General features: G+C 45.1%; 2 protein-coding genes across 3 annotated transcripts in view; one reads left to right on the plus strand and one right to left on the minus strand.

Moving 5' to 3' along the window:
* The window catches only part of LOC115201387 (ubiquitin carboxyl-terminal hydrolase 42), a 37,292-nt gene extending 26,514 nt beyond the window's left edge, over nucleotides 1–10,778 (plus strand). For both annotated transcript variants that reach the window (XM_029764967.1, XM_029764968.1), the window contains exons 3-18: nucleotides 1,075–1,284; nucleotides 1,933–2,043; nucleotides 2,363–2,462; nucleotides 2,854–2,921; nucleotides 4,766–4,836; nucleotides 4,946–5,028; nucleotides 5,169–5,280; nucleotides 5,419–5,559; nucleotides 5,809–5,909; nucleotides 6,095–6,251; nucleotides 6,333–6,989; nucleotides 7,114–7,190; nucleotides 7,584–8,693; nucleotides 8,813–9,183; nucleotides 9,285–9,400; nucleotides 9,561–10,778. In XM_029764967.1, the coding sequence (XP_029620827.1) occupies nucleotides 1,075–1,284; nucleotides 1,933–2,043; nucleotides 2,363–2,462; nucleotides 2,854–2,921; nucleotides 4,766–4,836; nucleotides 4,946–5,028; nucleotides 5,169–5,280; nucleotides 5,419–5,559; nucleotides 5,809–5,909; nucleotides 6,095–6,251; nucleotides 6,333–6,989; nucleotides 7,114–7,190; nucleotides 7,584–8,693; nucleotides 8,813–9,183; nucleotides 9,285–9,352 (3,437 nt within the window). In that variant the 3' untranslated portion in view covers nucleotides 9,353–9,400; nucleotides 9,561–10,778. The remainder of the gene's footprint in view (nucleotides 1–1,074; nucleotides 1,285–1,932; nucleotides 2,044–2,362; nucleotides 2,463–2,853; nucleotides 2,922–4,765; nucleotides 4,837–4,945; nucleotides 5,029–5,168; nucleotides 5,281–5,418; nucleotides 5,560–5,808; nucleotides 5,910–6,094; nucleotides 6,252–6,332; nucleotides 6,990–7,113; nucleotides 7,191–7,583; nucleotides 8,694–8,812; nucleotides 9,184–9,284; nucleotides 9,401–9,560) is intronic.
* A 568-nt stretch (nucleotides 10,779–11,346) lies between these two features.
* Nucleotides 11,347–23,839, minus strand: part of LOC115201392 (cytohesin-3) — a 37,629-nt gene continuing 25,136 nt past the window's right edge. The window contains exons 7-13 of the mRNA XM_029764973.1: nucleotides 23,605–23,717; nucleotides 22,010–22,158; nucleotides 21,825–21,936; nucleotides 15,966–16,042; nucleotides 14,158–14,229; nucleotides 13,855–14,009; nucleotides 11,347–12,372 (exon numbers count right to left, since the gene is read on the minus strand). Coding sequence (XP_029620833.1) covers nucleotides 12,300–12,372; nucleotides 13,855–14,009; nucleotides 14,158–14,229; nucleotides 15,966–16,042; nucleotides 21,825–21,936; nucleotides 22,010–22,158; nucleotides 23,605–23,717 — 751 coding nt within the window. The 3' untranslated portion in view covers nucleotides 11,347–12,299. The remainder of the gene's footprint in view (nucleotides 12,373–13,854; nucleotides 14,010–14,157; nucleotides 14,230–15,965; nucleotides 16,043–21,824; nucleotides 21,937–22,009; nucleotides 22,159–23,604; nucleotides 23,718–23,839) is intronic.

Genomic DNA, 23,839 nt, shown 5'->3' on the forward strand with positions numbered 1-23,839 from the left:
TTGGTGCCTGTGGAACATGTGTGTGCTTGGGCTGCTGAGGGCCTCCTAGGCGTGAGGGGCGTGATTCTAAGTCCCCATAGTATGTTATACTGAGTGACCGACTGAAAGGGAATATACAGTTGTGAAAATAACTACTGTTCCCTGAAGGAGGGACTGAGGTATAACATATGTTGGCCCTGCGCCGTCGGGATTTGTGCTCGCTGAAGAGTGGAACTGAATTGAGGAAATGAATGCAAGTCACAGTATTATAGCCAGGAAGGCTGGGCTTCCAAGGGCGTGCTAGGTATTCATTGGCCCGTTGACTCTTTTTTTTTTTCCCCCGTTTTTTTTCTTCAGGTGAATGTGATTGGCCGTTGACTCCCCATACTATGTTATACCTCGTTCCCTCCTTCAGTGAACAGTAGTTATATTCATAGCTGTACGTTTGTTAAACTTTCAAATCAATATTTGTGGTTTGGCATACATTTTAAAGTGGAAAAAAACAGAGTCAAAGCGTAATTCCATTACTGTGGTATTGCCCGGTATCTTTGGTTGCAGGGCTCCAAATGCATAAAATTACAGAAGGAAAGGACCTTAATTCATTGGAAAATAGTCTTTAAAAATGTAATTCATGCCAGATTGTAATGAATGAAATCTTTCAAGACTATATTCCAAACAGGGAGTGCTGAGTTGAGTAGAGTGGTTTCCCAGATCTCTTCTCATAAGTGACTGCCTTAACCGGTTCCCCTACATGTTTCTATTATACTGGCCCAGTTATGTAACTGTATTGTTGTTTTGAAGGGTGTAAATCAATAGCCTGATGTACCCTGAACCATAGATCCTGTGGCACCAAATGTTATGTCACTAAACAAGAAACACAGCATCTTTCTGCCTTCCCCACCCATCCATCAAATATGCCTAGCTTTCAATTCAAAGAAATTGATTGTCAATTTGAAAGTGCCTTGAAGTTGGAAGCAGTAAAAAAATAACCTTTCCTAAGACCATCTTTAGAGATGTATTCCCACTGATTTATCTACCAGGCAACACTCCTTTTCAGTATGTATTTTACCGTTGGTTTCCCTTTCCCCTCCGCAGTGGTGCTGACCAGTGGCGACGGCATCGCTTTGCCCCAGAAGGTGCTGTTCCCGGCTGAGCGGCTCAGCCTGAAGTGGAACCAGGTCAACCGCATCGGATCAGGTCTCCAGAACCTGGGCAACACCTGCTTCCTCAACTCGGCTCTGCAGTGTCTCACCTACACTGCTCCCCTCAGCAACTACATGCTGTCCCGGGAGCACTCTAAAACATGTATGTTGATAATAGAACCAGGGGCTCTTTTTGTTTATATTACATTTTCATAATGCAAAGCAGAAGGTTAGAAAGGGAAACAAAAGTAATATTTCGACAAAGAGTGGCTTCAAATTGATCAAAGTGTATGTTGGTTCTTTGCTTAAAGGCCCAGTGCAGTCAAGTTTTTCCTGTGTTTTATATACATTTCCACACTATGAACTTGGAATAATACTGTGAAATTATGATAATGCCCTTTTGTTGTAAGAGCTGTTTGAAAAGACTGCCTGAAATGTCAGCCTGTTTTGGTGGGATGTAGTTTTGGCCTGCCTGGTGACATCACCAGGTGGTAAATTAGTTAATAGACCAATAAGAAAGAGTTCTAAACCGCTCTGCCAATAACAGCTAGTTTTCAGTTTCCCCTTCACACTAAGACCACTCCCAGACAGGCCTAGCAAAATTCTTGCTTGAGAAATCGCTTTTTGCCAAAAGCCTCTTATTCTTTATTTTTATTTTTTTTGACCATTTTAATTGAAAACAATCACAGTAAGATACTTTTTCCCCAAAAATGTATTTTTACCCAGAAATGATTTGATATTGAGATCAAAGTGGCTGCATTAGACCTTTAATGCCTATTACCTGATTGACCGCCTCTGTGTTGATGTTCAGGTCACGAGCCTGGATTCTGTATGATGTGCACCATGCAGAATCATATCACCCAGGTCTTTGCCAACTCTGGGAATGTCATCAAGCCCATCGGAGTCCTCAATGAGCTCAAACGTGAGTAGTATTTACTTTGGAATCAGAGGGGGAAAGACTTTTGCACAATGTGGATAGGAATTAGTCTTTGTGTCAACGTGTTGAAAGCCATTACAGCTAACCAACCTGTCAGCAAAATAGGTTTTTCATACAAAAATGGAAGGAGAGTTGAGACTCCATCACAGGTGTAGAATTCTGTGAAACCTAGTCAGCAAAATGAGTTTTCCTCACAAAAATATTGAGTTGATTCTGTAATTTTTGGAGGGAAAACTGACATGGTCAAAGTCTCATTTATTATGTTGCTTCTTCACCTGTCTATATCTCTGTCACACCTGTGCAGGGATTGCAAAGCACTTCCGTTTTGGTAGCCAAGAGGACGCCCATGAGTTCCTGCGGTACACAGTGGATGCTATGCAAAAGTCCTGCCTGCCTGGAAGCAAGTAGGTGTTGCACTGAAACTCACATCTCATCTGACCCACATTCACATTTCACTTACAGCACAGAGTGAGACATGATTAATAAATCATGTTTCAGTGACCATCTCCTATACACTAGGGACCCTTAACTGACTTTAGGAAGCCTTCCTCCCATGTAGAGTGGAGGGCTATTCTGCCCTCCAACAGGTTGCCTCTACTCTCTGGAATTACTTTTGCTCTATTTCCTCTGCTGTCTCTTCCTCCTCAAAGGGCTAGGACATTGTGTCCCAATGAGAAATGAAGGCTATCTTGATTTAAATGATCCCGTGTGTACGCATAGCCAGCAATTTCCCTTGAAGCTATTGGGAGTTGCTGATTAGCATCTTTAATGGTTTGACGTTTCCTTTTTCAACAGATTGGACAGGCAAACGCAGGCAACCAGTTTCATCCATCAAGTCTTTGGAGGGTATCTAAGGTCCAGAGGTAGGCTTATTAGTGTTATCTTGAAGAAAAAAAAAACGGTACCAGTCAAAACTTGACACACCTACTCATTCAAGGGTTTGTCTTTATTTTTACTATTTTCTACATTGTAGAATAATAGTGAAGACATCAAAACTATGAAATAACACATGGAATCATGTAGTAACCAAAAAAGTGTTAAACAAATCAAAATGTATTTTATATTTGAGGTTCTTCAAAGTTGCCACCCTTTACCTTGATGACAGCTTTGCACACTATTGGCATTCTCTCAACCAGCTTCATGAGGTAGTCACCTGGAATGCATTTCAATTAACAGGTGTGCCTTGTTAAAAGTTAATTTGTGGAATGTCTTTCCTTAATGCGTTTGAGCCAATCAGTTGTGTTGTGACAAGGTAGGGGTTGTATACAGAAGATGGCCCTATTTGGTAAAATACCAAGTCCATATTATGGCAAGAACAGCTCAAATAAGCAAAGAGAAACAACAGTCCATCATTACTTTAAGACATGAAGGTCAGTCATTGTGGAAAATTCCAAGAAATGTTTAAGTTTCTTCAAGTGCAGTTGCAAAAACCATCAATCACTATGATGAAACGGGCTCTCATGAGGACCCCACAGGAAAGGAAGACCCAGAGTTACCTCTGCTGCAGAGGATAAGTTAATTTTCGTTACCAGACTCAGAAATTGGAGCCCAAATAAATGCTTCAGAGTTCAAGTAACAGACACATCTCAACATCAACTATTCAGAGGAGACTGCGTGAATCAGGCCTTCATGTTCGAAATACTGCAAAGAAACCATTACTAAAGGACACCAATAAGAAGAAGACTTGCTTGGGCCAAGAAACACGAAAAATGGACATTAGACCGGTGGAAATCTGTCCTTTGGTCTGATGAGTCCAAATTTTAGATTTTTTGTTCCAACCGCTGTGTCTTTGTGAGATGCAGAGTAGGTAAAGGGATGATCTCTGCATGTGTGGTTCCCACCGTGAAGCATGGAGGAGGTGGTGTGGGGGTGCTTTGCTGGTGACACTGTCTGTGATTAATTTAGAATTCAAGGCACACTTAACCAGCATGGCTACCACAGCATTCTGCAGCAATATTCCATCTGGTTTGCACTTAGTCCCACTATCATTTGTTTTTCAACAGGACAATAACCCAAAACACACCTCCAGGCTGTGTAAGGGCTATTTGATCAAGAAGGTGAGTGATGGAGTGCTGCATCAGATGACTTGGCCTCCACAATCACCCGACCTCAACCCAGTTGAGATGGTTTGGGATGAGTTGGGCCGCAGAGTGAAGGAAAAGCAGCCAACAAGTGCTCAACATATGTGGGAACTCCTTCAAGACTGTTGGAAAAGCATTCCTCGTGAAGCTGGTTGAGAGAATGCCAAGCTGTCATCAAGGCAAAGGGTGGCAACTTTGAAGAATCTCGGATATAAAATACATTTTGATTTGTTTAACACTTTTTTCTGGTTACTACATGATTCCATATGTGTTATTTCATAGTTTTGATGTCTTCACTATTATTCTACAATGTAGAAAATAGTACAAATAAAGAAAAACCCTTGAATGAGTAGTTGTGTCCAAACTTTTGACTGGTACTTTGTGTATGTGATATATGATGCAGATACAAGCATTGCTTGCTCTTTGGGGTATTAGACAAGGTATCTGTAAAGCACTATGTGACAACTGCTGATGTAAAGAAACTTTCTAAAATACATTTGATATACTTTCTCTGTGTGTGCTGCTGGACACCGTAGAACTTTTGAAGAGGCAATTATGATTACATGACTGTCATATTTGTTAATAGGTAAGGTTATCTAATAATTGTCTATGCTGTCTTTTTACAGTAAAATGTTTAAACTGCAAAGCAGTCTCTGACACGTTTGACCCTTATTTGGATGTCGCTTTGGAAATAAAGGTAACAGTGAAGTACCTTTTTCATGGTGTACAATGAGGAAACCTGTCAAACCTTTTGGTGTCTTTCTAAGAATACATCATTGACACGTGTCATCCATGTTACCTTTCAGACTGCTCCCAGTATCACCAAAGCACTGGAGCAGTTTGTTAAGCCTGAGCAGCTAGATGGAGAGAATGCCTACAAATGCACTAAGTGAGTATATCTGTATTCATTTATTGTTCGTCTCAGCATAGTGTTGCCTAAACCAGTGTTATTGCAACCTTGTGAACTGCGTTTTTAGTTTCCTCGTTGTTTCATTGGTTTTTATAACTGTTCCAACTGTGTCTGTGCAGGTGTAAGAAGATGGTTCCAGCCTCTAAGAGATTCACCATCCACCGCAGCTCCAATGTGCTCACCATCTCACTGAAGCGTTTCGCCAACTACAACGGGGGCAAGATCGCTAAGGTAAGTTCAGAGTACATTATTGATAACAGAAACATTAACATGGACCACTTCTTTTAAGAGAACTGTTTAACCGGTCACATTTTTACTGAAATGTTTAATTGGAGATATCATCTCACATGGCCTTGCTCTCTCCCTTAGGACGTGAGGTATCCTGAGTGCCTGGACCTGCGTCCCTTCATGTCTCAGTCCCACGGGGAGCCCCAGGTCTATGTGCTCTACGCGGTCCTGGTGCACTCTGGCTTCAGCTGCCACGCTGGACACTACTACTGCTACGTCAAGGTAAGCCCCAACATAGACGCAAAACCACTGTTAAGACTGCTCCCAAACACACTCCAATCAATCAATGAGAGAGACTGATTAAACCCCCCAAGCGAATAAGCCTCTCACCAGTTCTATGTAAGCCTGATGTATTTGATTACATCTGTCTTCTACATGGGGTGATGGTTACTATGGTGTCCGTGTGACGTACTGTATGTTTGTGGGATGCATGTCTATAATTTCTCTCTTTCTCCCCCCACTTGCTCTCAGGCTAGCAACGGCCAGTGGCACCAGATGAATGATTCCTCTGTATCAGTCAGTGACATCAGATCAGTCCTCAACCAGCAGGCGTACGTCCTCTTCTATATCAGGTGAGTAGCTAGCTCCCATTCACCTTTTGTTTGAATGATGAAAAATATATCTGAGCGTTGAAGCATTACGTGTGTTTCTAAAATGAAGTCTGCTTGACGATGCAATAGTCCTGTGCAGGATTTCCCTTTTAGTGGTTGAGTTGAGTTTTTCATCTGTGATGGGTGCTGCCTGTTCTTGCCACCAGGTCACCTGATCTGAAGAATGGAGGGGACTACAACCACATGAGTCGGCCCCCCGGACAGTCGTCCCCCCGCCCCATCCTCACACCCCGGGTCAACATCGGGCCACGACACACCAACACTGGCTTCATAGGACCACAGCTGCCCCCACACATGGCCAAGGTACAGCCTCAACACACACTAGCCCCTGCACAATCTTCTGTTCAAAAGCAACATGTGTAATAACTGTCTTTTTTTCCCCAGAACACCTTTCACATCAATGGGAACTGCTCCCTAAGGGACTTCCCCTCTGGCTCTAAGCCCAGCACCAGCAGTGGCGGCAGCAGCATGGGCAAGACTAGCTACGGCCTGCTCTCCTCCTCTTCCTCTTCTTCCTCCTCCTCTTCCTCTCATTCTCTAAGCCGTCCTACAGGCATCCCTGACACTGCCAAGCGCCAGAAGCTCTCCTTCTTCATCGGTCAGGGCAAACAGATCCGCCCCTCATCATCCTCCGCCTCTTACGCCCAGCCGTCCTCCTGTTCTTCGTCACAGACTACCTCAGACATGTCCGCACCCCGGGCTCCTTGCATAAACGGTACGCCCTCCGTTAACGGAAACGGTCATGGAGCCTCATTCCTGGTGCCATATGGCCAGGAGTCATCGGAGGAGTCTGACCAGGAGGGAGGCAGCGGTCTGGAGAACGGCACGACCAAGCCTCACGTTAACGGGAGGAAGGGAGGGGCCGTTTACGGCCCCGTCCCCAGAGTGTTGGCCCTTAAGCCCAACGGCATCAGTAACGGCCAGGCCACCATGCACCATAACGGGTCCGGGGCCAACGGGACTAACGGCTTCTCCAAACTCAGCCAGATCGGACATCAGAACGGACACCACAAAGTTAATGGCATCAAACACCCGGAGAAGGTACTTCAGTCGAGACACGCACACATATTTAAATACTTTACTCTAATCCACAAATCACATTACATTTGCAGAATCTTCACACACACAAGCAGCTGTGTATTATCTGTGTATGTGTGTTGTGCAGGTCAACGGTCATGTACTGTCTCCTGGGTTGGGTCCCAGCATTTCTAATGGGGCAGAGTCTCACCACAGTGGCCCAAGGTGAGTGTTTCGCCTCGTGTACACCGGTTGCGTCAAACTATGTTTTCCGTCAGAAGTCCGTTCATTTAATTGGGAGGCAATCCGCACTGCTGCGACTCATCTGCCGGACTAGGTTGTGGTGCGTGGCACTGCGTGCAGTGTGTCACATGCGTTGCTTTGCCATGCGGAACCAGAAGTAAACCACACAAGAAGTTGCTAATGTGTAGCGTGATACTTTTTGTTGTGATGCGGTGCATGGATTGTGAAGACTATGTGAGATGTACCATACAGCAGTAACCTGTGTGCACGCAGCATTAGATTGTTTTACCTATTTTGTTTTATCAGATTCTCTCATGATCATTTTGATATACAGTAATTCATGAATGTTATTGATGTACTTGTTTTATTCTACAGCAAAGAGGTGTCTAGCGCCACACCCAGCCAGGACAGCCCGTCTCAGAGCCTCCACAGTGTCGACAGCGACAGCCAGCTCTCCTCAACCCCAGAGAAAAGGACTAAAACTCACTCTGACCCCCTCCCTCACCACGCACCATCAACCACTGCTAACCCGCCATCCTCATTGGCCGATGTTGGTGCTAAGCCACCTACTGACGCCATGAGGGAATCCAGCTCCACCTCCAACCCTGGGGCCTTACCCCTCCAGCCCACCCCCCACTCCCTCAGAACCCTAGTCTCTCCAGCCTTCTCCCAGCCCCTCTCTGGAACAGGCCTGGGGACCACAAAAGGCCTCGGAGCACCACACAGCAGATCTGGGGAGGACGTCAGGGAGACTGAGAACAGCCCAGCAGCAGGGCTGGATGGACGGCTGGACGGCAAGCCCAGCTCCAGAGAGGGAAGAGACCGGATGTATTCTTCTGATCGGGATAAGGGGAGAGACCGGCTATATTCTTCGGACCGCGATAGGGATGGAGACCGGCTGTACTCTTCTGACCGGGATAAAGACGGAGAAAGGAGTAGGTACCACCGTGACATGAGCCGTGAACGCAACTGGGACCGTGACTCAGACCGTTATCGACACCGACGGGACCACAGAGATCGAGAACACCACCGAGACCGAGAACACCACCGGTCGTACCGTGATCGCTCGGCCAGCCGGGACAGACACAGGGAGTCAGAGCGTCGCTGGGAGAGGAACGCCTACCACCCCAGGGACCGCTGCCACCACCCCTACCACAGACCCAGAGAGAACAGGGAGAGGGACAGGAGGGAGCACAGCCTCCCCCACAGAGAGGAGCCTCACGGACGCTCCAGGTGGAGGGGGGAGAGGGGTGAAGGTAAGAGGGGTTACAACCCTTCACAGGAGGAGACCCCCCTGCCCATCCCACTAAGCTCCAACACCAAACCCAGTCAGCCCTCCACTAGCCCAGACCTCGCCCCAGCCAGACCAGCCCTGGAGAAACGACCCGATCCTCTGAGAGAGGACAGCTTTGAGGAGCGTCGGGCCAAGAAACACAAGAAGAGCAAGAAGAAGTCCAAGGACAAAGCTAGGCGTCAAGAGAATGGGTAAGGCAGTCATATTCTTTTTCTAAGTGTATTTTATTGCCTCCACAATAATAGACAATGTGCCAGAGAAATTAATTCAGTTGTTACTTTGACCCTGACCTGCGTGTTCTTTCTTCAAGGACCTCTGACGTGGATTCCTCTGACAGGGCTGCCGATGGCAGCAGGTCCTCCAAACACAAGAAGAAGAAGAAGAAGAAGAAGAGGAGGAGGAGGCATGACACTGACACGGAGGATGAGAAGTCCCGATCTACCCAGAGTTCCGAGGGGCACCGTGACCCCAACGCCCCCCGGGAGGGTCGCAGGGCGAGCAGCAGTGACGAGGAGAGGGCGAGCAGGAAGCGACGTTACCAGGACGATGATGGCTCTGACAACAGCTACCCTGAGAAACACCATCGCTCCGATGACGATGACAAAGGCCGCTTCTCTCGCAATATATCGCCAACAGCAACCTCTAACAACGCATCGCACCACCACCTCAACGGGCACATAGGTAAGAAACCATACAATGGTTTCTATAGATATCAGGTCACTAGTATTTTTCAGTTTGTAACTGTTCAATAATCTTGACCGTAATATGTTTTTCTGTTGTAGGTAATGGCTTCAGTCGACCCAATGGAAACTCCCACGGATGTTCTACCAATGGACTGTACAATGAATGACCTTAGACATTAGATTTTCTCTGTTTGGCCAGAGAGAAACAGAACAATGTAAGTATCTTGCATTTACATCAGTCTTACTCAGAGAATCTCTATGCTTGACTGTGTGCTTATGTGTGGAAACAGTAGCCGGTTTCAACTTATCTTCTTGATTGTCTAGATACTGTAATGGGTCTGTATGCAAACGTAACACATCTCTCTCCCATTGCAGACTTGGAATACTGTAAAAATCAACCTTTATGGAAAAGTGAAATGCAACAGGAATGTCATCCCGAATATTTGAACGTGGTGCTGAATTACTGGGAATATACTGTATTTTTACCACAAAGATTCTACCAGATTCTTTTTTTAAAGAGTTTTTTTTTCTTCTTTTTTTCTAATTCACTCGGTAGACACTTGTCACTCAATGGACATTTATGAAAAATAATTAATATATACACGTAAACAAAAAGAAGCCCGGAGCTTAACCATCTCTGCTGCTCAGTGGAAGACTCAGGACTTTAAAACGAGACTTATTCCTCCTCAGAACTGACCACTTGGTTAAATAATCAAACGACTATTGTTGTTCCCTAGGAGATGACCTGTTTGATATGACTTCAGTTGGCTGCAAGTTTGTCACCATTATCCACATATCTGTATGGCTGGAGTTGTTGGTAAAAAAAAGACATGTTTTTGCTTTGATGAAAAGAAAATGGAGGGAAACGTTATGAAGGAGTGAGGACCGTCTGGAAGAGAATGATCTGGCCCAGGCCCCATGCGGCTACGTGTGCACTTACCACCACATCTACTCTGATGGACATTGCCAGCTCTTTGTTGCTTTCAATTACTTTTTTTAAATACTCTCTCAAGCCGTCACTGGAGAAGATTCCCTCCCTCTGCATCCCCCTCTTCACTCGCTTTCACTGAGATCATTTCTATCCTTAACTCATTCAAGGATTTAAAAAGCATAATAATAATCATGTTATGGCTGTGGACCTGTTTTTTTTTTTTTTTTAAGAATACTGTGAATTTAATTTTGAACTGTACTATCAGTTATTTTTTTATACATTAAAACGGTCCTGTATCAGGAATACCAATGTAGAATTTCTTTTTTTGTTTTACAATTCCCACGACATAATTTAGACGGTTGTTCTATGGACATAAGTCAGTAGAATGGTATGGTGGTCTGCTTGGATGGCTTTGTTTTCTACCTAAAAAGACCAAAACATGTAAATGGTTAATACATTTCTAGTTCTACAATAGCATGTCAAATTTATACATTGTACAAGGTATATAAAACGCCTTAATACATTTGTCATTGTTATTGCTTTTTGTTGTTTTTTTTGGAGTGAATGCTGTTGATTGATTGGGGATGTACACACAGATGGGGAAAGTTTCTGCCATTTTATTGGAAGGATGGAGTAATTTTTCTGACTTTTGGTAAAAAAAAGATTGCATATGAGTGATTGTTTAATTGGTTGCTTAGATAGAAACACTTTGGATTTTGGGCTAACAGTGGTTAGGTAATTTTTCATATTGTTTCCAGGTTACACAATGACAGTGTGGGAGTTCAAAACAGGACCTGTGTACTCATTTCTTATCCACATACAATAGACCGTGTGGAAGCTATAACCTAAAGAATAGATGGCTGGGTAGGTATCAGACTGGTCAGTTACACAGGAGAAGATCTGGTATTTTTACTCAAAATCCTCAACATTAAGGCTGCTGTAGCATTTTGAGATTCTCTTGAGCTTTTACACAACTTTTGACTTGTGTTAAAGTTTCATCTGTCCGTCTCCCAACGGGGAATTGTAGATCCAAACCTGAGGGCTCTATTCAATATTTTTCGCTAAAGCGTTACATAAATTGAGGTAATTTCCAATTGAGCCGACATATGCAGCGTTTACCGTGAACGCAGTAACATTGAAATGTAATGGCAGTAACGCTGACTTCTTCGATAGAGTGAATAGAGCCACTAGTTTTCACCTTGACACCTTCCAATGCAAAACACAGCTGGCTTGGCTGCTACATTTGTTTATTTGAGGAATTGTTTTTCTTCATTTGCTCTGTGAGGAGTTGAAGTTGAGGGTTTCTTCCACTGCAGTATGTAATCTAATGCTCATTGCTCAACTTTGAAATGTGAACCAACGGGTGTAGGCTAGCCATAACCTTTTACATGCTACAGAAACAAACTATGTACAGTACATATAATGTAAAGGGGAATACACTTTTGTAATTAGAGAAAATAAATATGAAAAACAAAATGTATAGCAGTGGACTTTGAATCAATACATAAACTAGCTTTGAATAACTCACACAAACTTGACAATATGTATTATTAATACAGTATATTATAGCTCTGCAGGAATTCACATTTGACCTTACATAGACCATAGTGATAACTGGTAACAACCGGGTATCGCATTATAAAAAGGAAAGAAAAATTTGTATTGTACACTACTTGTATCAGTTGTTTGGCAGGTGAAAATCTGACCAGTTGATTCCTAAAAGTTTGAGGTTCTTCTGACATTGAAATCATACTCAATTCACCCACTAGAGGACAATGTGGAGCTAGCCAAGATGTCCATGTTTCTTCGAGCCTGCTTCGGTGGTTGGGGAAAGCGCAGTCTGTATGGGGACATTGGGGAGGCCTCATACATACTGCTCAGACTTTTCACAATACAGTACATTCACACATTATACAATTTATAGTTGTGTGCATTGCATTCACACATGCATCTGAAAAGAAACAACCAAAATGTCAAGTGCCCTTCCCTACTTGTCCTTTATCCATACTGATGAAGTGTAGATGTGTTGCATCCAAAGTCAAATCCCCACTAAATCTGGATCCCCTTGTCTGCTGTGGCCATGTCTCCTGTCCCTGGGCTGAGTGTGAGGCCCCCTGTCTCCTGGACCGATGGAGGTCCATGCTGGTGTCACTGATGATAGGGTGGGTGTGGTCAGGTTCTTCTCACTTCTTATTGGCTATCCTCCGCTTCCTGGTGGCTAGCATGTCATAGAAGGGATCCCTGCTGATGCTTGCTCTGCAGAAAGAGATGGATTGGTTATGAAAATAAACAAACAATGGTTATTGTGTATTACAGTAGCCTGTGTAGGCCTTTGTGAGCAGGTCTGGGAATAGTTTCCCCAGCTTTACTATATTCGGTATCGGCACAGTTCACATTCTAACCTACATTGTCGTCCAAGGAAAACATTGCAATTGGTTTCATGTTTTTCAGCCTCCTCTGAAGGAGTACCTCTATCAACATAGATGTAACACAATAAAGCTGTCTCAACAAGCTTGTTCTTCGGTACATTACTGCAGACTATTATACACCCCCATATTCCCTTGAAGACTGCAAAGGGAAAAGCCATAGCGGTCCATTAAATTACTGAGAAAAGCCTTGTGTCCGGCCTGAGTTGGTTGTTGTTTTCTCTCTTCACACACAAACCCCAACGGGACAGTAATAGGGTTGAGTAATTCACTGCTTTCCCGGCAGTAGGAACACAGGACATGCTGAAATGGCCATTCTGTGTGTGTGTCATGCTAACCACAGAGGAGACTACCGAAAGCTGAGTCAGGGTACGTGAGCGAAAGCAACCCTGGCCTGTCCTGCACACAGTCTGTCACCCAGTCTCACAGCTACAACTACAACTAAACCTGACCTACAGCTGTGACTTCATACAGGGCTGGTATGCACTAGGAAAGGCACTGGTTTCCCACTGTAAACTCCCTGTCCAACACCCTATCTAAAGTAGTAATTGCAGAACTGAAGTAGACATTACGTCTCCCTGTCAAATCTCCTTAACTGTGTATGTCATCCACTACATCCAAACAAACTTGCCAGTAAGGTTGTGGAACAAGCAGAAAAATCTATTTTGTTGATTCTAATGGAAACCCAGCCGTCAATTGCAAATGGTGTTTCTACATCATCATGCCTGATGAGAGTATCATATAATATGATTTCTGCCTCAGATATTGATCATTGGAAAGCTCAGCTGAGAGGAGCTATGATCAATCACCCTCTGGGTCCATTTTAACAGAGTATTTTTCTCCTTAACAAGACAGCATGTGTGTATGATAAATAGTTTGGATTTGGCAAAAACACTAAGAGGAAAAAATTGAGGCAGAGTGCCAGAGAAAGAGTGTAATGCATGTCTTCTAGCTCTCCTGTTTATAGGCTAATCTAGAGGGCTTTATCAAACGGAAACCCGTTTAACCTCCAGAGAGCTCAGATCAGCTCTGAGTCCAGTCTTATCTACCGCACACTGTGAGAAAGTTAGCCTCTCAGCCATATGCGTTAGTGAGTCACACAGTTACATCAAAAAGTTCACACATGGGAAGAAACACATGGTCATAGTGCTATTTGTGTACAGACGAATGTATCTTCAAAGAAGCGTCGGTGAATACATACATACTGGTGTAATCCTAGCTTTGTCATTGAATCATGATGAGTTGAGAACCGCTGGTGTCTCGTAGCAGACTCTTGGTTGTGTTTACATGGTGGGTTACAGCGAAAACGTACTTGATGGATTTGATCCACTCCTCCTTCTCCTCTGTGGTGGGCGCTGAAATCCTGTACACTGTGTGGTTGCCCTCGACGACCCGGCCGTCCGCCTCAGTCTTACACGCCTTGATCAATGAACCCTTGTGATTGGGGTTGTAGAGCTCGAAACAGTTCTGATTGGAGGACAGGGTTAGAGAGAGGGAGAGAAATAATTAGCTAGGGTGAATATTCAAGTGGAAAGTACATAGAGACTAAGTATCCAGTTCATTTCATTAGCCCATTTTCAGGCATTGTTTTCTTTCCATATTTTGGGGAACTTACAGGTTTCCTGGGCTCATCCACCTCTCTTATACTGAGGTTCTCTAGAGGAATGATCCCACGAGGTTCCTTGTCCTGGAGACAACACAAAGAACACATTCAATACATGATTTAATATATAAACACACTGCATATAGTTATATGCCAATTGATTTATGCAGCTGCCCTTACATAAATTCATTTGTTGTGGCAAACTTCCTGCAAGTTTTGGCAAAAACGAAATAGTGTGCCACAACTGTCCCAGAAGCCTGTTTTTGGTGTTGCAATAACTACAAATAGTTTATATACACTGAAGGGTGTTTCAATCAGTCATACTCAACACAGGAAAACTAAGTAACGTCCTAACTGTACATGGTCTGTATCCTACACACGTTACAACTGTACTATACTGTTATTGTTCACACAGAGTAGTGTACCTAGGGGAGAACTAACCAATCCTACAGTGGATTTCTATTGTGTCTGGGAGGCTCTGCAGGATGGGAGTCTGGGGGTAGTCTGGAAGCTGAGGAGACCTTGAGGAACAGAGCAGAACAGCCCCCCTGTCGTCCCCAGTCTTTCTCTTAATGAGAGAACACAGCAGGGATGGGATGCCCGGGGACTGGACTGGGCTGGGGGCTCTAAGCAGTGTGTGTGGGTGTAGGGTAATGGGGGAGGGGGCTGGGCTAGGCCAGATGTGCAGCAGACCTCCCAGATGTTTTCCATGCATCGTGTTAATTGCTGGACCGGGGTGCATTTAGGTCAAAGGGCCGGGCTGCATCTGCTACAGACTAGCTGTGGTGTGGCTGACTGGCTGCGGTGTGGTGTGGTGTGGCTGACTGGTTGTGGTGTGGTTGACTGGTTGTGGTGTGGTGTGGTTGACTGGTTGTGGCGTGGTGTGGCTGACTGGTTGTGGCGTGGTGTGGCTGACTGGTTGTGGCGTGGTGTGGCTGACTGGTTGTGGCGTGGTGTGGCTGACTGGTTGTGGCGTGGTGTGGCTGACTGGTTGTGGCGTGGTGTGGCTGACTGGTTGTGGCGTGGTGTGGCTGACTGGCTGTGGCGTGGTGTGGCTGACTGGCTGTGGCGTGGTGTGGCTGACTGGCTGTGGCGTGGTGTGGCTGACTGGCTGTGGCGTGGTGTGGCTGACTGGCTGTGGCGTGGTGTGGCTGACTGGCTGTGGTGTGGCTGACTGGCTGTGGTGTGGTGTGGCTGACTGGCTGTGGTGTGGTGTGGCTGACTGGCTGTGGTATGGCTGACTGGCTGTGGTGTGGCTGACTGGCTGTGGTGTGGCTGACTGGCTGTGGTGTGGCTGACTGGCTGTGGTGTGGTGTGGTGTGGCTGACTGGTTGTGGTGTGGCTGACTGGCTGTGGTGTGGTGTGGCTGACTGGTTGTGGTGTGGTGTGGCTGACTGGTTGTGGTGTGGTGTGGCTGACTGGCTACAAATGACATACAATAGCCTCTCTCTATGACTGTCTGCCTCTGATTCTCTCTCTGACTGTCTGTCTGATTCTCTCTCTCTCTCTGACTGTCTGTCTGATTCTCTCTCTCTCTGACTGTCTGTCTGATTCTCTCTCTCTCTCTCTCTCTCTCTGACTGTCTGTCTGATTCTCTCTCTCTCTCTCTCTGACTGTCTGTCTGATTCTCTCTCTCTCTCTCTGACTGTCTGTCTGATTCTCTCTCTCTCTCTCTCTCTCTCTGACTGTCTGTCTGACTGTCTGTCTGATTCTCTCTCTCTCTCTCTCTGACTGTCTGTCTGATTCTCTCTCTCTCTGAATGTCTGCCTATGATTCTCTCTCTCTCTCTTCAGTATTAATAAAACCACACCCTAACTGACCGTTGTGTATTCAAAGTAGTACAGGCAGTTGTCAGTGAGAATGAACCACCGTCTCTTCCAGGTCTTCACTCTTCCACCTGTAGAGAAACATACCAGACATGTTGAGTAACAACATCGTAACATCCTCACAGAGAGAGAAGAGCAAATGGCCAAGCCATGCGGAGAGGTTGTAGGCTACACAGCCAATGAGATGATACTGTTAGTATTGCAGATAGAAATGTCATGTTTAGAGCGGACATGATTCCCTATATTCTACATACGCAATACATTTCTATCTGAATGTTCTGTAATGTTGCACCCGCCTGAATAGACCCCAGCGCTACATGTGGATGCTACAGTAATCACTTGGGCCTTTACAATACTATAGAAAAGCAACTACAAAAGGTGTAAGATGGAGGCTGCTTAGTGTCAACGTTGAAGCAGCCAGCACAGCCTTTCTCTCAGACACATTTCAATGCAAACTGCAAAAGCAATTATGCATATTTCCATTGAGACTCAATGTTGAGACAGACAGACAGACTAGCCTATAGCCCAGCCCTCAGTCCTTAGGAGTACCCTACCCTATCCTAACCCTCCTACCCCCAACCTTCCCTCCAACCCTACCCCTCCACGTGCCACATCTGGTTCTGATCAGCAGTCTGCCCATTAAGCTGATTCAATCAGGGGTCCAATATTCCCCCCCCCCAGCCTCCCCTCCCGGTCCCCAGAGGGCCCTGAGCAGTGCGAGGTATTGCTTGTGAAAACAGTCAAAATGTGTGTTCAATTTGGGGGAGAATCCTAGAAACGCAGCCTTTCACGTGTGACGGCATTGCGTTGGCTCAGCCGGAGCTGGGGAGCATGGTTCATTGGTCAGGGGTGGCTAGGCATGTGACAGTATACCCAACCCACTACATAATAAACACATTTGCCTCCCAAATTAAGTGACACATCTTAACTTATTTCATTATTTTATGGATATAAAGTGAAAAGATACAGAGGGACAATTACTCATTCCGCATTTCTGTAAACTAACCAATGTAAACAAGTTCATGTGTTTGCAGTAATGAGTGTACTTCAAGTACTAACAATTCAAAAATCGGGATGTTGGGCCTATCTCTAGAAGCATTCATCAAAGTCTAAACTCAGCTCTTTTTCCATTGGCCGAATCGATCTCTCTGTACCGTGAAGGCAGCCAAAGCCAGTCTGTCTGTCTGTCTGTCTGTCCGACCAACCAGGGAGTGTGAAGAACAGAATGAGTAACAAGATACAATTCTCAGACTGCATTTTTTTCAAGAAGAATATCTCCTCACGATATGGAGTTAAGGTTAACCCTTCTCTCCTTGAGTCAAGTCTCAATCAGTAGATAAATCCAGACAGATAATTCTCTACAGTTGTACAGATAAGGATTATATGATGCAAGCTGTAAATAATCCATGCAATTATAAGTAATAATAATACAGTGTACTACGCTACACTGAGTGTACAAAACATTAGGAACACCTTCCCAATATTGAGTTCCAACCCCTTTTGCCCTCAGAACAGACTACATTTTTTGGGGCATGGACTACAAGGTGTCAAAAGCGTTCCACATGGATGCTGGCCCATGTTGACTCCAATGCTTCCCACAGTTGTGTCAAGTTGTCTGGATGTCCTTTGGGTGGTGGACCATTGTTGATACACACAGGAAACTGTTGAGCAGGAAAAACACAGCAGCGTTGCAGTTCTTGACACAAACCGGTACTCCTGGCACCTACTACCATACCCTGTTCAAAGGCACTTAAACATTTTGTCTTGCCCATTCACCCTCTGAATGGGACACACACACAATCCATGTCTCAAGGCTTAAAAATCCTTCTTTAACCTGTCTCCTCCCCTTCATCTACACTGATTGAAGTGGATTTAACAAGTGGCATCAATAAGGGATTATAGCGTTCACCTGGATTCACCTGGTCAGTCTGTCATGGAAAGACCGTGACCTAATGTTCCTAATGTTTTGTACCCTCAGTATATTATTATTATTAGTTTACTTATAGAGTGCTATAGAATCCTAGAGTTGTATGTGAAATGCACTGTTTACATATTGTACAAACATGCCGACATTCTAAAATAGGTATATGGGGGCCCCTGCAGTTCACTGTATTTTCCATGCAATACTCGGAGCACAGATGTCAGCCTGCCTGTCATATCATGTCAAAACCTGACATTGATTTATGTATTTATGCTGATGTTCCACAGAGAGGGGAGCTCTACTAGACTCACAGCAGAGTACACCTAGAGAGCTCTAACCTCAGTTAGGGCAGCTCAGTCGCTTCCATTTAACTACCTGACAGGCTGCTGTAATGACTCATTTCACTACCTGACAGGCTGCTGTAATGACTCATTTCACTACCTGACAGGCTGCTGTAATGACTCATTTCACTACCTGACAGGCTGCTGTAATGACTCATTTCACTTCCTGACAGGCTGCTGTAATGACTCATTTCACTACCTGACAGGCTGCTGTAATGACTCATTTCACTACCTGACAGGCTGCTGTAATGACTCATTTCACTACCTGACAGGCTGCTGTAATGACTCTAACTACATCATAAAAAACACAGCTTCTCCATCAGGTAGCTCCATCCAAAGGGATGCTGAAATTAGCATACGGACGTATTGCAACTCAGAGAGGAAAACTGGAAATAAAATGATCTGGCAAGCGCAGCCGGTGGGATGGAAAGAGAGGGGGGGATAGATAGTGGATAGAGAGAGGATGCATTCCATAGGGCACCCTATTCTCTATATACGGTGCATTCGTAAAGTATTCAGATCCCTTCACTATTTCCACATTTTGTTACGTTACAGACTTATTCTAAAATCTGTTAAATAATTTTTTACCCCATCAATCTGTATACAATACCCCATAATGACAAAGCAAAATTTATTACAAATAAGAAAATGGAAATATCACATTTACATAAGTATTCTTTGTTGAAGCACCTTTGGCAGCAATTACAGCCTTGAGTCTTCCTGGGTATGACGCTACAAGCTTGGCACACCTGGGCTTGACACACCTGGGCTCCCGAGTGGCGCAGTGGTCTAAGGCACTGCATCTCATTGCTAGAGGGGTCACTACAGACCCTGGTTCGATTCCAGGCTGTATCACAACCAGCCGTGATTGGGAGTCCCATAGGGCGGTACACAATTGGCCCAGCATTGTCCGGGTTAGTGTTTGGCCGGGGTAGGCTGTCATTGTAAATAAGAATTTGTTCTTGACTGACTTGCTAGTTAAAAAAAAAAATAATAAATAATATTTGGGGAGTTTCTCCCATTCTTCTCTGCAGATACTCTCAAGCTCTGTCAGATTGGATGGGAAGCGTCGCTTCACAGTTATTTTCAGGTCTCTCCAGAGATGTTCGATCGGGTTCAAGTCTGTGTTCTGGCTGGGCTACTCAAGGACATTCAGAGACTTGTCCCGAAGCCACTGCTGTGTTGTCTTGGCTGTGTGCTTAGGGTCATTGTCCTGTTGGAAGGTGAACCTTCGCCCCAATGTGAGGTCCTGAGCACTCTGGAGCAGGTTTTCATCAAGGATCTCTCTGTACTTTGCTCCATTCATCTTTCCCTTAATCCTGAGTAGTCTGCCAGTCCCTGCCGCTGAAAAACATTTCCACAGCATGCTGCCACCACCACCATGCTTCACCGTAGGGATGGTGCCAGGTTTCCTCCAGACGTGACGCTTGGCATTCAGGCCTAAGAGTTCCATCTTGGTTTCATCAGACCAGAGAATCTTGTTTCTCATGGTCTGTGTCCTTTAGATGCCTTTTGGCAAACTCCAAGCGAGCTGTCATGCGCCTTTTACTGAGGATTGGCCTCCGTCTGGTCACTCTACCATAAAGGCCTGATTGGTGGAGTTCTGCTGAGATGGTTGTCCTTCCACAGAGGAATGCTGGACCTCTGTCAGAGTGACCATCTGGTTCTTGGTCACCTCTCTGACCAATGCCCTTCTCCCCCGATTGCTCAGTTTTGCCAGGCGGCCAGCTCTTGGAAGAGTATTGGTGGTTCCAAACTTCTCCAATGAAGAATCATGGAGGCTACTGTGTTCTTGGGGACCTTCAATGCTGCAGAATTTTTTTACTACCCTTCCCCAGATCTGTGCCTGGACACAATCCTGTCTCGGAGCTTTAAGACAATTCCTTCGATCTCATGGCTTGGTTTTTGATCTGACTTGCACTGTCAACTGTGGGATGTTATATAGGCAAGTGTGTGCCTTTCCAAATCATGTCCAATCAATATAATTACCACAGGTGGACTCCAATCAAGTAGTAGAAACATCTCAAGGATGATCAATGGAAACAGGATGCACCTGAGCTCAATTTTGAGTATCACAGCAGAGGGTCTGAATACTTATGTAAATAAGGTATTTCAGTTTTTGATTTTTAATAAATTCTCTTTGTCATTATGGGGTATTGTGTGTAGATTGATGAAGGCAAAACAATTATTTAATACATTTTAGAATAAGGTTGTAATGTAACAAAATGTGGAAAAAGTCTAGGGGTCTGAATAGTTTCAGAATGCACTATAGTGCAATACACAGGCCCTGATCAAAAGTAGTGCACTATATAGGGGATAGGGTGTCATTTGACATGCAACCAGATAGGAGGAAGTAGGAAGTAGCAGGAGGTGTTTCAGGCCTGGAGGGCAGCAGGAGGTGTTTCAGGCCTGGAGGGCAGCAGCAGGAGGTGTTTCACAGCAGGAGGTGTTTCAGGCCTGGAGGGCAGCAGCAGCAGCAGGATGGAGGAACTCAGAACACCACAGGATCAGCACATACTGTAGCTAGCATACAGAACACATTCTCATAGCGCAAACCCATGACCTAAATAAAGGAAATGCACCCCTTCCTAGCGCCAGGAGTTTTTCCTGATCACTCTGGGTCCCTATTTGTGAACTCTAGCTACAAGCCAATAATAACTAGTCCTCAGTTTTTCCTGGTCAGGTAACGAGGGCCAGGAAAACTCCTGGCCGTACACCGTTCCCCAAAAGTGAAATAGCATGTTATCATGGTTAACATAAATGGGAGCTGTGTGAGACAGATGTTGGCCAGTCAGAGGAGGAATGTGATGGGTGGATCCTCATCCAAGATCAAAGAGATCACACAACCCATTCTAGATAACCCCATCACCCCTGTCAACCATAAGTCACAGTTCCACACACATCTCTGCAACAAACAAGCTCATAGATGACCACTAACCAGCCAGCAGCTAATACATCTGTTGACTTGGAAGATAAGAGCTAAATGTTGTTAGCATGGGACCTCAGGATGAGGTAAAGCAGAGGGGTGGGAGGCAGGGAGGGAGGGTAGGAGTAGAAGCTGTCCTAAACCATAGATCTAGGATCAGTTTACCGCCACCCTCAAACCTAACCATAACCATTCATGGGGATGGGGAAAATCTGACCCTGTATCAGTGGTTAGGGGTAATTTCTACTGGGATTTAGGGGGGGTACCTACCTCCTAGCGCAGAGTAAGAAGACACAGCCAGTCACAGAACAGAACAGAAAGGTGACAGGTCAAAGGGTGTGAGGGAAAACAAGAGGGCACATTTAAAAGACTACCTAATTCAACAGAGACAACAATGACGCAGTAAGGACATAAAAGGAACGACAGAGCAAGGAGCAGCTGAATCACACAGACCATGCTTGGAGCGAGAGAGGGGGAAACAGAAGGACGAGACAGTAGTGCAGAAACACAATACGAGACGAAAGAGTTGCTTCGCCAAGTTCGCAACATTTTTCGCATCGCTAACATTTCCATCTGCCCTAAACGTGGCGAATACAGATATAGTATATTTGTATGCATGTTGGTGAACCAAGTACCAAGATATGGATTCTTTGGTCGTCACTCACCTAGTTTCAGTAGCCATCCCTCTCTGTCGGGGTTGAAGAACGTGTGTGTAAGATCGTTGCCATCGTCCTCTGGGATTTTGAAGGGTTCGTTTTTGATGCTATCAAATAAATTCTGCAAAACAGAATACGAAAGGTTGAGTAATGGAAGAAACTTTTACTCTCCACGCACACTATCTCTGTCTTACCCTGAGTAGTTCCTCTGGCAGGTCTCCTCCCTCGTTGATGCCTCTGTTCATGGAGATGAATCTCTCTACAGGGGGCTTGTCTCTGACGTTGGGGTTGTGCAGGCTGGTGTTCAACATGATGATGGCAAACGACAGCACATAACAGGTGTCTGCAGGAGGGAGAGAAGTAATGAATATTTAGTACTGATACACGCCTCAACAGACACACCTCTCTGCCTTTCACTGAGGTTAACCAGGGATACGAGACACTAGAGTATATTCATGTGTTTTGGGAATACTGTTGTCAATATATCGATCATATCTGAATATTGATCTAGAAACAATAAACAACTTTTTATTTTATTTTCCTCTGCTCTCCTGCATCCATGACACTCCTGTACTACATTTTGGGATTAACGAAACCTAAAACCCAGAGTCTGTAGAAAGTAGACATTCCATTGTACTGGTGGTATATTCATTTCCTGCTGACACATACCAGCCCATGTCTGTACATAAATAATTATTCTCTGTTTCCCTCTGATGCACTCCTGTCCGTCCGTCTGTCCAGAGCTACGGAGTGCATTGTCTGTCTCTACCACAGAGGCCCCCACTGAGTGCATTGTCTGTCTCTACCACAGAGGCCCCCACTGAGTGCATTGTCTGTCTCTACCACAGAGGCCCCCACTGAGTGCATTGTCTGTCTCTACCACAGAGGCCCCCACTGAGTGCATTGTCTTTCTCTACCACAGAGGCCCCCACTGAGTGCATTGTCTGTCTCTACCACAGAGGCCCCCACTGAGTGCATTGTCTGTCTCTACCACAGAGGCCCCCACTGAGTGCATTGTCTGTCTCTACCACAGAGGCCCCCACTAAGTGTGTTAGGAGTTGTGGTACAGTACTGTCGTTCTGCTCTGGTTTACTCAGAGCAGAGATCCCACTGGGCACACACTGGTTGAGTCAACGTTGTTGAACCAACGTGGAATAGACACTGAATTGACTTCTATGCCAAGTTGGATGTGTCTTGTGTGAAGAGAGCACAGATTCACTGCACAGTCCCTCCCTCTCTGGGTAGAGCCATGACAGGCATAGAAAATGAACTATAAAGTATGTATTACCTATTGTGGAAATACTAGCCTTACTGTAGCTGTTGTTTTGTAAATAATTCTGGATTGTGTGGGGATAAAAAGTTGTCTCATCCGGTCCTACTGTATTTCATCCACCTAAGAGATGCATACATGGTCAGATGTTTTGGTGGCTAACTACTAGTTGTTGATTCCACATGTGAACTTTTGACCCAGGACAGATGGCAAAGGCAAAGGTCTCCAATCAAGATCAGGAAGTATTCATTAGTGATAATTGAATTACTTTCGTATAAGGAGAATGCAAGGCTGAGGGTGACCTAGACCCACAGTGGTCAACTCAGAGGAACTGATCTAAAACAGTGAATGGACATTCACTATCACTAAGTTCCAAATGGCACACTATTCCCTATAGTGCCCTACTTTTGACCAGAGCCCCTATGGGGCTTACCAATAGTGAATGTCAAGTTTCAATGTAGCAGCGTTTTGAGCCCTGTGGGTCTAGGCAGACTTAATGTTGAATGTCGAGGATTTGACCTGTTGACTGGAACACCCCGGGATTACAGCCGCAGTATCGCGAGGCAAACGCCTCCATCATCCGGTCAATCTTCTGAGCCTCACCAGGAAGACGGAAACTCCACAGGAACTGCCTGCAACAGACAGAGAGCAGAAACATGCAGACACTTCATCGAACACAGATGAACAATTAACTTTCATCATCAGTATTGAGTGTATACCATATAGAGTCTGTTTTTATATAGAAATGACTCCA

The sequence above is a fragment of the Salmo trutta genome, chromosome 10 (genome assembly GCF_901001165.1).
Source record: "Salmo trutta chromosome 10, fSalTru1.1, whole genome shotgun sequence".
Lineage (NCBI taxonomy): Eukaryota > Metazoa > Chordata > Actinopteri > Salmoniformes > Salmonidae > Salmo > Salmo trutta.